Source organism: Geotrypetes seraphini, chromosome 9, assembly GCF_902459505.1.
Source record: "Geotrypetes seraphini chromosome 9, aGeoSer1.1, whole genome shotgun sequence".
NCBI lineage: Eukaryota > Metazoa > Chordata > Amphibia > Gymnophiona > Dermophiidae > Geotrypetes > Geotrypetes seraphini.
Window position 1 is genome coordinate 20,164,625 of NC_047092.1, and position 12,894 is coordinate 20,177,518.

Consider the following 12,894-nt stretch of genomic DNA (forward strand, 5'->3'; position numbering starts at 1 on the left):
CGCCCCGTGGCACGTCTGCTGCGTGGGACGCCTCCACGGGGAGTTTGTGCTCCACATCTGCTCTCTCAGCCATGTCACGGACACTATAGGCCAGTGTTTCTCAACTCGGTCCTCGCGTTTCAAGTTTCAAGTTTAATAGATTCTTTGATTTGATCGCAAAATCTTATTTCAATGCGATTTACAATAAATAACAAATAAAATAAAATAATAAAATCCACATACATCACATAGAATACTATTAGTCATTAATACATTAGACATTAATACATTAGGGAAAAGGGCAGTATAAAATACAATATTAAAAAAGAAAACTGCAAATAAAATCGGGCATAGGTTTAATAAACACAGGATGGGAAACAAGTACCCACATATTTCAGTGAACCTCCACGTCCTACCCTAAAGTATAATAGTACCAGTTTATTGAAAAGCATCTTTAAAAAGCCAGCTCTTTAGAAGACTCAAATTTATTCAATAATTTTTCCTCTCTTAGGTTAATTGGAAGTAGGTTCCAGATTTGGGGGGCCGAAACAGAAAAAATCATGTCTCTCCGGGAATATATCACTTTTAAAGAAGGAACTATTAATAGGGCTTTATCTTCTGATCTTAAAGATTTAAATGGGGAGTAAGGTATTAAATATCTTTCTAGAAATGTCGGGGTTTTCAGGATCTCCTCAATGACTAGGCATGAAAGGAATTTGCATATAATGGAGGCAGTGTATGCAAATCAGGTTTATGCAAATTCAGTGTGGATAACCTAAAACCCTGACTGGCAAGGGGATAGTCAAGGACCAAGTTGAGAAACACTCGTTTAGGCTATACATCTGCACTCCCAGCCCTGCCATGGGGGGGGGGGGGGGGGAAGGTCATGCTCTATGCCTAAATTCCCAGCCTTGGGAATAGTGAGGGCACATTCTGTACTGCTGTGTTTGTGTGCCTGTAACTATATAATTTCTGGTTCACACCTGCCCTGTGGCTCATTTATCAGTACAGGCAGTCCCCGAGTTAAAGACACCTGACTTGTATACCACTCGTACTTAAGAACGTGGTTGCGGCTTCATATAATTTCACCGAGCAGTATTTCCAGGTGCATAGCCTCCTACACTTCTGCAGCAAATTCAGGAATGTTGCATGGCCACCTTAAGAACAGTATGTGGTTGTGCATGCTGTACCTTAGAGGGAACACTGGGGGACAGTTGGCCCTTTTGTCAGCTGAGAGCAGAGGGAAGCAGCAAGAATCTTAAAATCTACAAGTTCCGAGTTACGTACAAATCCGACAAGAGCACCTTTAAAAACATAACTCGTTCTTAACTCGGGGACTGCTTGTAAAGGAATAATCAAGCCTTTGTGACATCACTGATGAAGTTGGCTCTTAGGCATTGGTGGAATGAGGCATTATGACATCACAATATGAGCTCTGGAATGTTGCTACTTAAGAATGCGGTTGTGACTTTGTTTGATTTCACCGAGCAGTATTTCCAGTGGCATAGGCCTCCTACACTTCTTCTGCAGCAGATTCAGGAATGTTGCATGGCCACCTTAAGAACAGTGTGTGGTTGTGCATGCTGTACCTTAGAGGGAACACTGGTACTAGGGACAGTTGGCCCCTTTGTCAAATGAGAGCAGAATCTTAAAATCTACAAGTTCTGAGTTACATATAAATCTGACTTAAGAACAGCTTTAAAAACTTAACTCACTCTTAACCCAGGAACTGCCTGTATAGGAATAATCAAGCCATTGTGACATCACTGATGAAGATGGCTCTTAGGCATTGGTGGATTGAGGCATTATGACATCACAATATGAGCTCTGGAATTTTGTTACTTAAGAACGTGGTTGTGGCTTCATTTGATTTCACTGAGCTGTATTTCCAGTGGCCTAGACTTCTCCTGTAGCAGATTCAGGAATGACACATGGCCACATTAAGAACAGTGTGTGGTTGTGCATGCTGTACCTTAGAGGGAACACTGAGTTGGCCCTTTTGTCAGCTGGGAGCAGAGGGAAGCAGCAAGAATCTTAAAATCGACAAGTTCTGAGTTACAGCTTTAAAAACGTAACCTGTTCTTAACCCGGGGACCTCCTGTATACATGTTCACTTTATGAGCGACAGCACAGAAGGTATAACTGGCAGGATGTCCTGCTAGCTCCCTGTCGCTGTGTGTTGACCCCTATACTGTGTACTGTTGCAGAATGGTGGCGTGACCTGTGTGCCTGTGACGTGCCAGCCTGTCTCCTGTCAGCATCCCATCATACCTCCTGGAGAGTGCTGCCCATTCTGCACTGGCGTCTGTGGCTACAGCGGGCAGGTGTATGAGAGCGGGGCTGTGTTTGACTCCCCTGGGGATGGCTGCACCAAGTGTACCTGCCTGGTGAGTACTGAGGATGGAACAACGCAACAAGGAATAGAAAGGGATAAGAGTTCAAATCTAACCACTTCCATTGATACTCATTAACTGTATAGTAAAATCAGTGTAGATAAATGTTCAATAAGATGCCTAAGAGACAAAATACACTTGTACCTTGCAGTCCCCCCAAATCAGCCTGGTCTTCAAATATAAACCACCCATCTAACTAATGTTCAAAAATCTGGCGGTTACCTGCTAAGTTTCTTTCCTTTAGTCCTACCAGACCAGCTGAGAGACCAGTCCAGTCTTTAGCTCAGTTTCTTGTTCACATTTGCAGATTACAGTAAAACCTTGGTTTGCGAGCATTATTCGTTCTAGAAACATGCTTGTAATCCAAAACACTCGTATATCAAAGCAAATTTCTCCTTAAGACATAATGGAAACTCAGACGATTCGTTCCACAACCCAAAAAAACTGTAATAGAAAATACTGCACTCAGGGCCAGATTTAGATGAAAAGAGGCCCTAGGCTATTCCACTTATGAGGCCCTTTCACCTCCCATTTTTAAGTTTGTAAATTACATGAGAGTAATAAAATACATCATTACTGTGATATATATCAATATGTTAAATGAAACATGTTGTTATTGGTACTAACCTTTATAAAAAATGTGACACGGATAACAAATAAAAAAAAGTCGAGAACATTTATTTGGACATTTATTCTCAGCACCATATATAGTACTGAAAGGTCACTTGGACACACAAAGTCAGAGGCATGAAGAAAGTACAAGAAATTTATTACGGTATACCGGACTCTAATGCAGTTAATAGCCTGCATAGAAACAGGAAATACAAGGACTTTTATGCCCTTTTTGCAAACTAATATATGCAAAAACTACAATTTTCATTTGTTACTTCTATAACTTTCTACAATTATTATTGGTCCTAAGCCAGCACTTATGATAGGTTCAGGGGTACAACTTATAGTCCTATAGGAAACTAGCTCATTTCTCTGCTTATCTAAATCTTACAGGTCTAAATGTTAAATGTACAGAAGGGCAGGGTACATCATGGCTCAAACTCTTATCTATTTAGCTTACAATGTGGTAAGGTAGGGACATACATTTTAGGCAGATGAAGTCAATAGATTGTACACTTTCTTCAGCTATGTAGGCCAGAGCAATATTTTAAACAACAGTTAACCATTTCATGACCCTACAGTACTTGTAACAATAACTAATCAAATACAACACACAACATTGCCCCTTCCTATGTCCATAGTGCCCCCAGTGTGTCCTTCCTCACCTCACCCCCCTCCTCCGATGCCCGCCTGCCTCCCATCCCCTTTCCATTGAACCCCCCCATGCCATCCTGCCTGCCTGCCTTCAATTAAACCCGCCCACCCCCCGATGCCAGTCTGGGCCGCCCTGTCCTGACGGATCCACGTTTTGCCTCTCTCCCCGCGGGGCTGGGCTTTGCCCAGCTGTTTCCGGACTGACGTCTTTCCCTCCCCGATCCTCCTCCCAGGGCGAGAAAAAGAAAGGGAGAAGCCAAGACGGCGCCCCGTTGCGGCCGGAGCCGGTTCTGATCCCGAAGCGTAGAATTTCTCCTTATTTTCGGTTCAGTGTTTTAGTGTTCACTGTTTTTAGAATAGTGTAAGTTTAATTTTGCTAACAATTTGAATGTAGGCACCTCTTGATCTTGAGGCCCTAGGCTGAAGCCTAGTTAGCCTATAGGAAAATCCGGCCCTGACTGCACTGGAGTATGTACTTGCATTGCAAGACTTCACTTGTGTAGAACCGTCACTACACTCCCGCAGCGTCAGAGAGAGAAGAACCATCGGCTCGGTTGTGACGCGCGTATGCAGTGCGTACTTGCATTGCAAGACCTCGCAGCCTCTTTGGCTCAGTTGTGATGACGTGCCGCGCGTATACTCGTTTATCAAGTTAAAATTTAATAAAACATTTTGCTCGTCCTACAAAACACTCGCACCCCAAGTTACTCGCAATCCAAGGTTTTACTGTAATTTTTTTCTCTGAGGAAGTTTTCTTCTCATGTTTTTCAAAGATATGTTATGTTATGCTTAGTTTTATATCCTTACAAATCAGAGTTCAAGGTGAGTTACAAGAAGCATAGCAGTTATAGTTCACGATTATTGCTCAATTTAAAGGAAAGGAAATCACATGTCTCCACTTTCTCAATCGAAATACTAAACACCCGAGGCAGCATAGTGCCCTTTAGAGCAGAGCACACCGGTCTTTAGATGCTGTTTCTATCTGCTGGGCACAAACCCACAGGTTCTGGACAGAGGATGTAAATGAAGGTATTAGGGCCGGTGCTGGACAGACTTGCAGCGGTCTGTGTCCCATGTGTGGTGATTAGGCGTGGGATGGGCCGAGGAGGGCATCAATGGGAACTCCATTGACTCGGAACATGGGGATTTTGCTGGCCAGTCCTGTGGAAGATACCCTGCGGGTGGGACGGTTGGGTAGGCCGGAGAGAGCTTGGACGGCAACTTCAGGTTTGTAGCCTAGGACAATGCCAGGTGGACTTTGCCGTCTGTTTTCCAGAGGTCTCAAACAAGAGACAAGCTAATCTAATCCTGAATTTATTAAGGGGGTGAGTGGTGGGCAGACTGGATGGACCGTTCAGGCTTTTATCTGCCGCCATTTACTGTGTTACTAAGGACCTCTATTACTAAGGTGCGCTAATCGCTAACGCGTGTATGTTAGTCTATGGATTACGCGTTAGCATTTAGCTCATGTTAATCGGTTAGCGCAACTTAGTGAAAGAGAGGGTATGTTACTATGAATGAAAATGAACAAGTCAGCCTAATTTTTTCATGTATGCAGGCAATTTTATCCCCTGATCAATTTAAGCCCCTCCCTCCCCCCCCCCCCCCCAAACAGCCTTTTTATTGCAGCTAAAAGTTTATGTGTGGTGAAAGAACTTGCATATCGGTAAGTGACTGAAGATCCATGTATAAACTCAGGGGCGGGAAATTTCATGGCGACACCAGGAAATATTTCTTCACCGAGAGAATGGTTGATCCTTGGAACGAGCTCCCAGTGCAGGTGATAGAGGCAAACAGCATGCAAGAATTTAAGAGCAAATGTGATGCCCATGTGGGATCCCTTAGAGGGTTAAGCCAAGGGAACCTGCCACCAGGAGTGGGATCCCTAGGATAGTAGACTTGGGGTGGGTCAGTAGAGTGGGCAGACCTGATGGGCTATGGCCCTTATCTGCCATCATCTTCTATGTTTCTATGTAATCAAAGTACAACTCTGAATTTATATCTTCAACTCCAGACTCCTTCCCTTCTTTCTTGCGGTGCCGTCTGCCTGGAACAGGCTGCCTGAATCAATACGTCATGCTCTGTCCTTGGCAGTGTTCAAATCCAAGCTAAAGGTCCACTTTTTTTGAGACTGCCTTCAACTCTTAACTCCCCCTCATTGCTGTCAGATACCTAGACCCGCTATAATCTCCCCAACCCTGAAATGTCCCGTCTAAATTAGATTGTAAGCTCTTCTGAGCAGGGACTGCCTATTGTGTATTAGAATGTACAGCACCGCGTACGCCTTTCAGCGCTATAGAAAGAATAAATACAGTGCTCCCCCGGTCATTTGTGGTCAGCGATTCACGGTATTTTCCAACTGTGAATGACCGGGCAGGAGAGGGCGGCCGGAGCGCTGGCGAGTGAAGGAAATCACTCGCGGTATGCTCCGACCGCCTCTTCCTGCACTAAAGTTGGGCTTCACCGATCAGGAGCTGCTTTGACATGCAATTCCTGATTGGCGAGGCCCGACTTTAGTGCAGGAAGAGGCGGTCGGAGCATACCACGAGTGATTTCCTTCACTCACCGGCGCTCCGGCTGCTCTCTCCTACCTCTCTGGCTGCCCTCTCCCTTCTCCCTCGTGGTTTTTCAACATTCGCGGGGGTTTCTGGAACGGAACCCCCGTGAATATCAGGGGAGTACTGTAGTAGTGGTAGATCTCAGTGTTGTCGCTGCATAAAGCAAAATACACCAAAATCTTCATCAGCCACATCTTCTTCTTCATATTACAGAGTTTACATCAAACTTCAGTTATACTTTTTGTTCTAACTCCAGCTTATAATTAGATACTTAGATAAACAAAAAGGTGGCCTGCGATAACAAAGGCGACGGCTGGCTAAGGGGAATTTCTTGATAAAGCAACGGCGAAACATTGACTCCGTCAGAGAAAGATACCCTTACCGTTACTTAAATAAATACTCATCCGTCTTATAGCTAAATATTGAATGATAAACTGGAGTTAGACCAAAAGCATAATTGAACTTTGACGTTAACTTTGTAATATGAAGAAGAGTTTGCGGTGTAGAGGTTAGAGCTACAGCCTCGGCACCCGACGGTTGTGGGTTCAAGTCTCGCACTGCTCCTTGTGACCCTGGGCAAGTCACTTAATCCCCATTGCCCAAGGTACATTAGATAATTTGTAATCCACATGGAATGTTGCTACTCTTTAGGATTTTAGAATCTTGTTACTCTTTGGGATTCCGGAATCTTGCTATTCTTTGGGATGCTATATGGAATGTTGCTACTCCTTGGGTTTTGGCCAGGAACTAGTGACCTGGATTGGCCACCGTGAGAACGGGCTACTGGGCTTGATGGACCATTGGTAGGATATGCAGAATATAAATTATGAGAGTTATACTTTGATTATATCGAATTTTAAACTCTGGATATATAGTTAAGTGCAGTTAAAAAAAGATGGCATGAAGAGGAGATAAAAATATAACTAGGACCAAGACTTCTCAATATATAAGGTAATAATGAAACTTGAATGTGGATATTAGAATATAAGGTAATACAATTTTCACATACACTCAGATTTGTGTAATCCGACCAAGAGCCGTGGCTCCTATAGCCGAACCCACCGTCCCATCACTGTGTACAAATGCGCTTCAACGTGGACAAATGCAAGGTCATGCATATAGGGAAAAAGAACCCGTTATTCAGCTACAAATTAGGGGGGGTATTGTTGGGAGACAGCAGACTCGAGAGAGACTTGGGTGTGCTGGTGGATGCATCACTGAAGCCATCTGCACAGTGCGCAGCAGCCTCGAAAAAAGCCAACAGGATGCTGGGCATCATAAAGAAGGGCATAGCAACCAGAACACGGGAAGTCATCATGCCATTGTATCGAGCGATGGTGCGTCCACATCTGGAATACTGCGTTCAGTATTGGTCGCCGCACCTCAAGAAGGACATGGCGGTACTTGAGAGAGTCCAAAGGAGAGCAACGAAAATGGTAAGAGGGCTGGAACACTGCTCATACGCCGAGAGGCTGGATAGGCTGGGGCTCTTCTCTCTGGAGAAAAGGAGGCTCAGGGGAGATATGATAGAGACCTTCAAGATCATGAGGGGCATAGAGAGGGTGGATAGGGACAGATTCTTCAGACTGAAGGGGACAGCAAATACGAGGGGGCATTCGGAGAAACTGAAGGGAGATAGGTTCAAAACAAATGCAGGAAGTTTTTTTTCACCCAAAGGGTCGTGGACACTTGGAATGCGCTACCGGAGGAAGTGATCAGGCAGAGTACGGTACAAGGATTCAAACTGGGATTGGATGGATTCCTGAGGGATAAAGGGATCGTGGGATACTGAGGGAGGAGCTGGGATGTAACACAAGTATAGGAAGTTAACCAGGTAATGAGTATAAACCAACCTGGTCGTGCATGTGCAAGACCGGAGGGCTAGGACTTCGATAGGAAGGCAGGACTTAAATGAGAAACCAAGGTGGCAAGGGAGCCCCTTCTGATAATTCAGACAAGTCATGACCTGTTTTTGGGCCACCGCGGGAGCGGACTGCTGGGCAGGATGGACCTGTGGTCTGACCCGGCAGAGGCACTGCTTATGTTATGTTCTTATGTATGACTTTGCTATACAAACAAGTGAGTGAGGCTACGTGCTCTATTGATTATTAACTTTGTTCTCAATGGCAATGAGAGGAAAAAACCACTCCACTTAACTTTAAGATGTGTTAGCAGGTCCCGACATGGACCATGTTTCGAGGGTGTGTTTCAAGGAACCCAAAGGAGAAATGCAAAACTTCAAATGCCAGAGAAATAGTTGCTGTGTGATTTGGACAAAACACTTGTGTTCATAAGTTGAAACGAAAGATCTCTTCTGATTTTTCATTACCTTATATTCTAATATCCACATTCAAGTTTCATTATTACCTTATATATTGAGAAGTCTTGGTTCTAGTTATATTTTTGTCATTGATTTTGACCTCTCACTTCTGTATATCTTGAGAGTATTTTTCCTCACTTCCAATTTTCTTTGACTTAGTCATGAATAGGAGATAGCCAGCTGAAGATCCATTTCGTTATTTTCAGCTAATCACATAGCTATTTTCACACACACAGATCCCAATCTAGCCCTTGAGAATGTACCCTTTTATCTCCCTGCGCCTCACTTGTTATCCTGGCTCTGCTACTGACTCTCCATATGACCTTGGACAAGTCACTTAATCTCCACTTGACTCGGTAAACACAAAGATACTAATATGGTGTACCCTCTGTGTCCTTGAGTAGAATGACCTTGGACAAGTCACTTAATCTCCACTTGACTCGGTAAACACAAAGATGCTAATATGGTGTACCCTCTGTGTCCTTGAGTAGAATGACCTTGGACAAGTCACTTAATCTCCATTTGACTCAGTAAACACAAAGATGCTAATATGGTGTACCCCCTGTGTCCTTGAGTAGAATGACCTTGGACAAGTCACTTAATCTCCATTTGACTCAGTAAACACAAAGATGCTAATATGGTATACCCCCTGTGTCCTTGAGTAGAATGACCTTGGACAAGTCACTTAATCTCCACTTGACTCAGTAAACACAAAGATGCTAATATGGTGTACCCCCTGTGTCCTTGAGTAGAATGAAGTGGTGACCTGCCATCCCAAGCCATGCCCTAAGCAGTGTTCTCACCCACTGCCCACTTCAGCCTCCGCCTGCTGCCCACTCTGCGACCACTGCTGGTATGAGGACCAAGAGTATGACAACTATCAGACGTTCTACCCAGCATTCAACCCATGCCAGCGTTGCAGCTGCCTCCATGGTAATGTGCTATGCACTCCGGTTGTGTGCCCACAGAGCACCTGTGCCAACCCCGTCTCCAAGCCAGGCCAATGCTGTCCTGAGTGCCAAGGTAACATGTTTTATCATTGTGGTTAATATCAATCAAAGTAATATGCAGTTTCGATATGTTGACATTCTCTGTGTATGTATAATTTCCGAATACAGTTCAAACTCCTCGTGCTGTCCTATAAATGCATTCACTCAACTACCCCTCATTAACTCTTTTCACTTCTCTCCCCCTATGTCCCCCACCCCGCAAGCTCCACTCAATGGGTAAGTCCCTCCTATCTGGGCCCTTTTCTTCCTCTGCCAACTCCAGACTCCGCCCTTTCTGTCTTACTGCCTGAACCCCTACGACGGGCTCCGTCTCCGGCAGTGTTGATGTCCACGTTTAAAGCTCACCTCTTTGAGACTGCTTCCAAGTCCTAACTCTTCTCACCTTGGCTTCTGCATCCCCCAACCCTCTGTGTCACGTCTGTCTGTCCAAGTTAGATTGTAAGCTCTTCCTAGAAGGGACTGTCCATTTAATGTCAAATTGTACAGCGCTGCGTAGGCCCTTCACCGCCATAGACGTGTTAAATAGTAGTAGTATCATTTGTCATCCTTGTTCGCTTTCTTTAATAAACATGATTCAGACATAAGCCTTTATGGAAATAAAAAAGATCCCAGAGCTCGCAACGTCAAGGGGGGGGGGCATGGATCTGGGAGGGGGCGTGGGTGGGGCAGAGGCCTGCCAGGCACTTATGCACATGAGTCATGGAACACTAGCACCTCCATATTTAATTGCGGACTTAACGCTACTATTTTATAAAAGCAGTTCACATAGCACGCGGCGTCCTGACACCTCGCTTTATGCCATCTATAGAGAAATTCCTTCTGGGTAGACTGGATTTTTAAATCTGTGCGCACTGTTTTAGCGTGGGAGTGCGTGGTGCAGTGGTTAGAGCTACAGCCTCGCACCCTGAGGTTGTGGGTTCGAATCCCGCACTGCTGCTTGTGACCCTGGGCAAGTCACTTAATCCCCATTGCTCCAGGTACATTCGATAGAGTGGGAGCCCCCCGGGACAGTTAGGGAATAATGCTTGAGTACCTGAGTAATTTGTAATCCGCCTCAAATTGTAGGATATGCAGAATATAAATTACAGAAAGAAAGAAATGTCTGTCTGCAGAAAAATATGGTAAACTTGACTTGGGTAAGCAGGACTTACCAGGAGGTTTGAGGTTCCCAGTTTGTCTTTGTCTCCTGACAGTGTGCCGGCACCAGGGGAAAGAGTATGGCGAAGGGTCTCACTGGGTCCCTGCATCCGATGCCTGCAAAGAATGTACCTGCACGGTAAGAGTTATTTAATTTCCTTCCCTTTTCTGTTGACATCTTCTGTTTTGAGTTGGTCTCTTGACTCTCTTTGTCTCTGTTTATGAAAGGCATTAATGTAGAACCAAATTTTTTCCAGAGGGAAAAAAAAAAAAAATGGTAAAACTAGAGGGCGTAATTTGAGGTTACAGGGAGGAAGACATAGGAGCAATGTTAGGAAATTCTTCCTCACGGAGAGGGTGGCAGGTGCGTGGAATACCCTCCCGAGGGAAGTGGTAGAGAAGAAAATGCTGATGGAATAAAAAAAAAAAAAAAGCTTGGGATAAACAGAGAGGATCTCTAACTAGAAAACGAAAGATGTAAATTAAAGAACTAAGGCCGGTATTGGACAGACCTACACGGTCTGTGTCCCATATATGGTGATTCGGTGTAGGATGGGCTGGGTAGGGCATCCACTAATATGGAACATGCGAATGTTACTGGCCAGACTTTACGGTAGATGTCCTGCAAACAACGGGATGGTAGGATAGGCTGGAGTGAGCTTGGACGCCAACTTCAACATTTGGAACCTAGGACAATACCAGGTGGATCTTAGTCTATGGCCCAGAAATATCAAAGAAGAGACAAGTTAATTTAATCATGTATTTGTAATGGGTATAACTAATGGGCCGACTGGATGGGCCGTTCAGGTCTTTATCTGCCGTCATTTACTATGTTACCTGGCAGAAACCCAGAGAGTAGTAACATTCCAGAGCTGAGATTGTGATGTCATAATGCCTCATTCCACCAATGCCTAAGAGCCAACCTCAGCAGTGATGTCACAATGACTTGATTAGATGGCAACTTCAGCATTTGGAAACTAGGACAATATCAGGTGGACTTTAGACTATGGCCCAGAAATATCAAAGAAGAGCCAAGTTAATTTAACCATGTATTTTTAATGAGACTAACTAATGGGCCGACTGGATGGACCATTCAGGTCTTTATCTGCCGTCATTTACTATGTTATCTGGCAGAAACCCAGAGAGTAGCAACATTCCAGAGCTGAGATTGTGATGTCATAATGCCTCATTCCACCAATGCCTAAGAGCCAACCTCAGCAGTGATGTCACAATGACTTGATTAGATGGCAACTTCAACATTTGGAAACTAGGACAATATCAGGTGGACTTTAGTCTATGGCCCAGAAATATCAAAGAAGAGACAAGTTAATTTAATCATGTATTTGTAATGGGTATAACTAATGGGTCGACTGGATGGACCGTTCAGGTTTTTATCTGCCGTCATTTACTATGTTACTGTGTTACTAAGTCTTTTGTTGTCTCTCTTTTCCAGCTTGGTGAAGTCTCCTGCACAGACGTGCACTGTGACATCTCGTGCACTCACCCTTCCCGGGTGCCCGGACAGTGCTGCCCTCTGTGCCATGACTGTCTCTTTGAAGGACGTCTCTATCACAGTGGAGACTCTTTTGATGCTGACGTGTGCAGACACTGTGTTTGCCAGGTGAGAATCTGCTGTACAGCGAAAGATTAGAGAAACTGGGCCTCTTCTCCCTCGAACAGAGGAGACTGAGAGGGGACATGATTGAAACATTCAAGGTACTGAAGGGGATAGACTTAGTAGATAAGGACAGGTTGTTCACCCTCTCCAAGGCAGAGAGAACGAGAGGGCACTCTCTAAAATTGAAAGGGGATAGATTCCGTACAAACGTAAGGAAGTTCTTCTTCACCCAGAGAATGGTAGAAAGCTGGAACGCTCTTCAAGAGGCTATTATAGAGGAAAACACCCTCCAAGGATTCAAGACAAAGTTGGACAAGTTTCTGCTGAACAAGAACGTGCGCTGGTAGGGCTAGTCTCAGTTAGGGTGCTGGTCTTAGACCAGAGGGCCGCCGCGTGAGCGGACTGCTGGGCACGATGGACCACTGGTCTGACTCAGCAGTGGCAATTCTTATGTTCTTATGCTCAGATCAAAACCGATATTTGGGGAGGGGTATTAGTAAAACCGAACTAACACAATCAGAACTGTCCCAAGCATCACCTGCAACTACTCCATATGTACTTCTGATGTCATGACAATTCAGACATAATTTATGTTATGTTATGTTTGGAATAC

At 44.6% G+C, this 12,894-nt stretch overlaps 1 protein-coding gene across 5 annotated transcripts in view; it reads left to right on the plus strand.

Annotated features, from left to right (window-relative positions):
* The window catches only part of KCP (kielin cysteine rich BMP regulator), a 193,396-nt gene that overhangs the window by 133,895 nt on the left and 46,607 nt on the right, over positions 1–12,894 (plus strand). For 4 of the 5 annotated variants that reach the window (XM_033958835.1, XM_033958836.1, XM_033958837.1 and 1 more), the window contains 4 exons: positions 2,187–2,366; positions 9,269–9,539; positions 10,720–10,802; positions 12,117–12,284. In XM_033958835.1, the coding sequence (XP_033814726.1) occupies positions 2,187–2,366; positions 9,269–9,539; positions 10,720–10,802; positions 12,117–12,284 (702 nt within the window). The remainder of the gene's footprint in view (positions 1–2,186; positions 2,367–9,268; positions 9,540–10,719; positions 10,803–12,116; positions 12,285–12,894) is intronic. The other variant, XM_033958838.1, reaches the window with a different exon arrangement.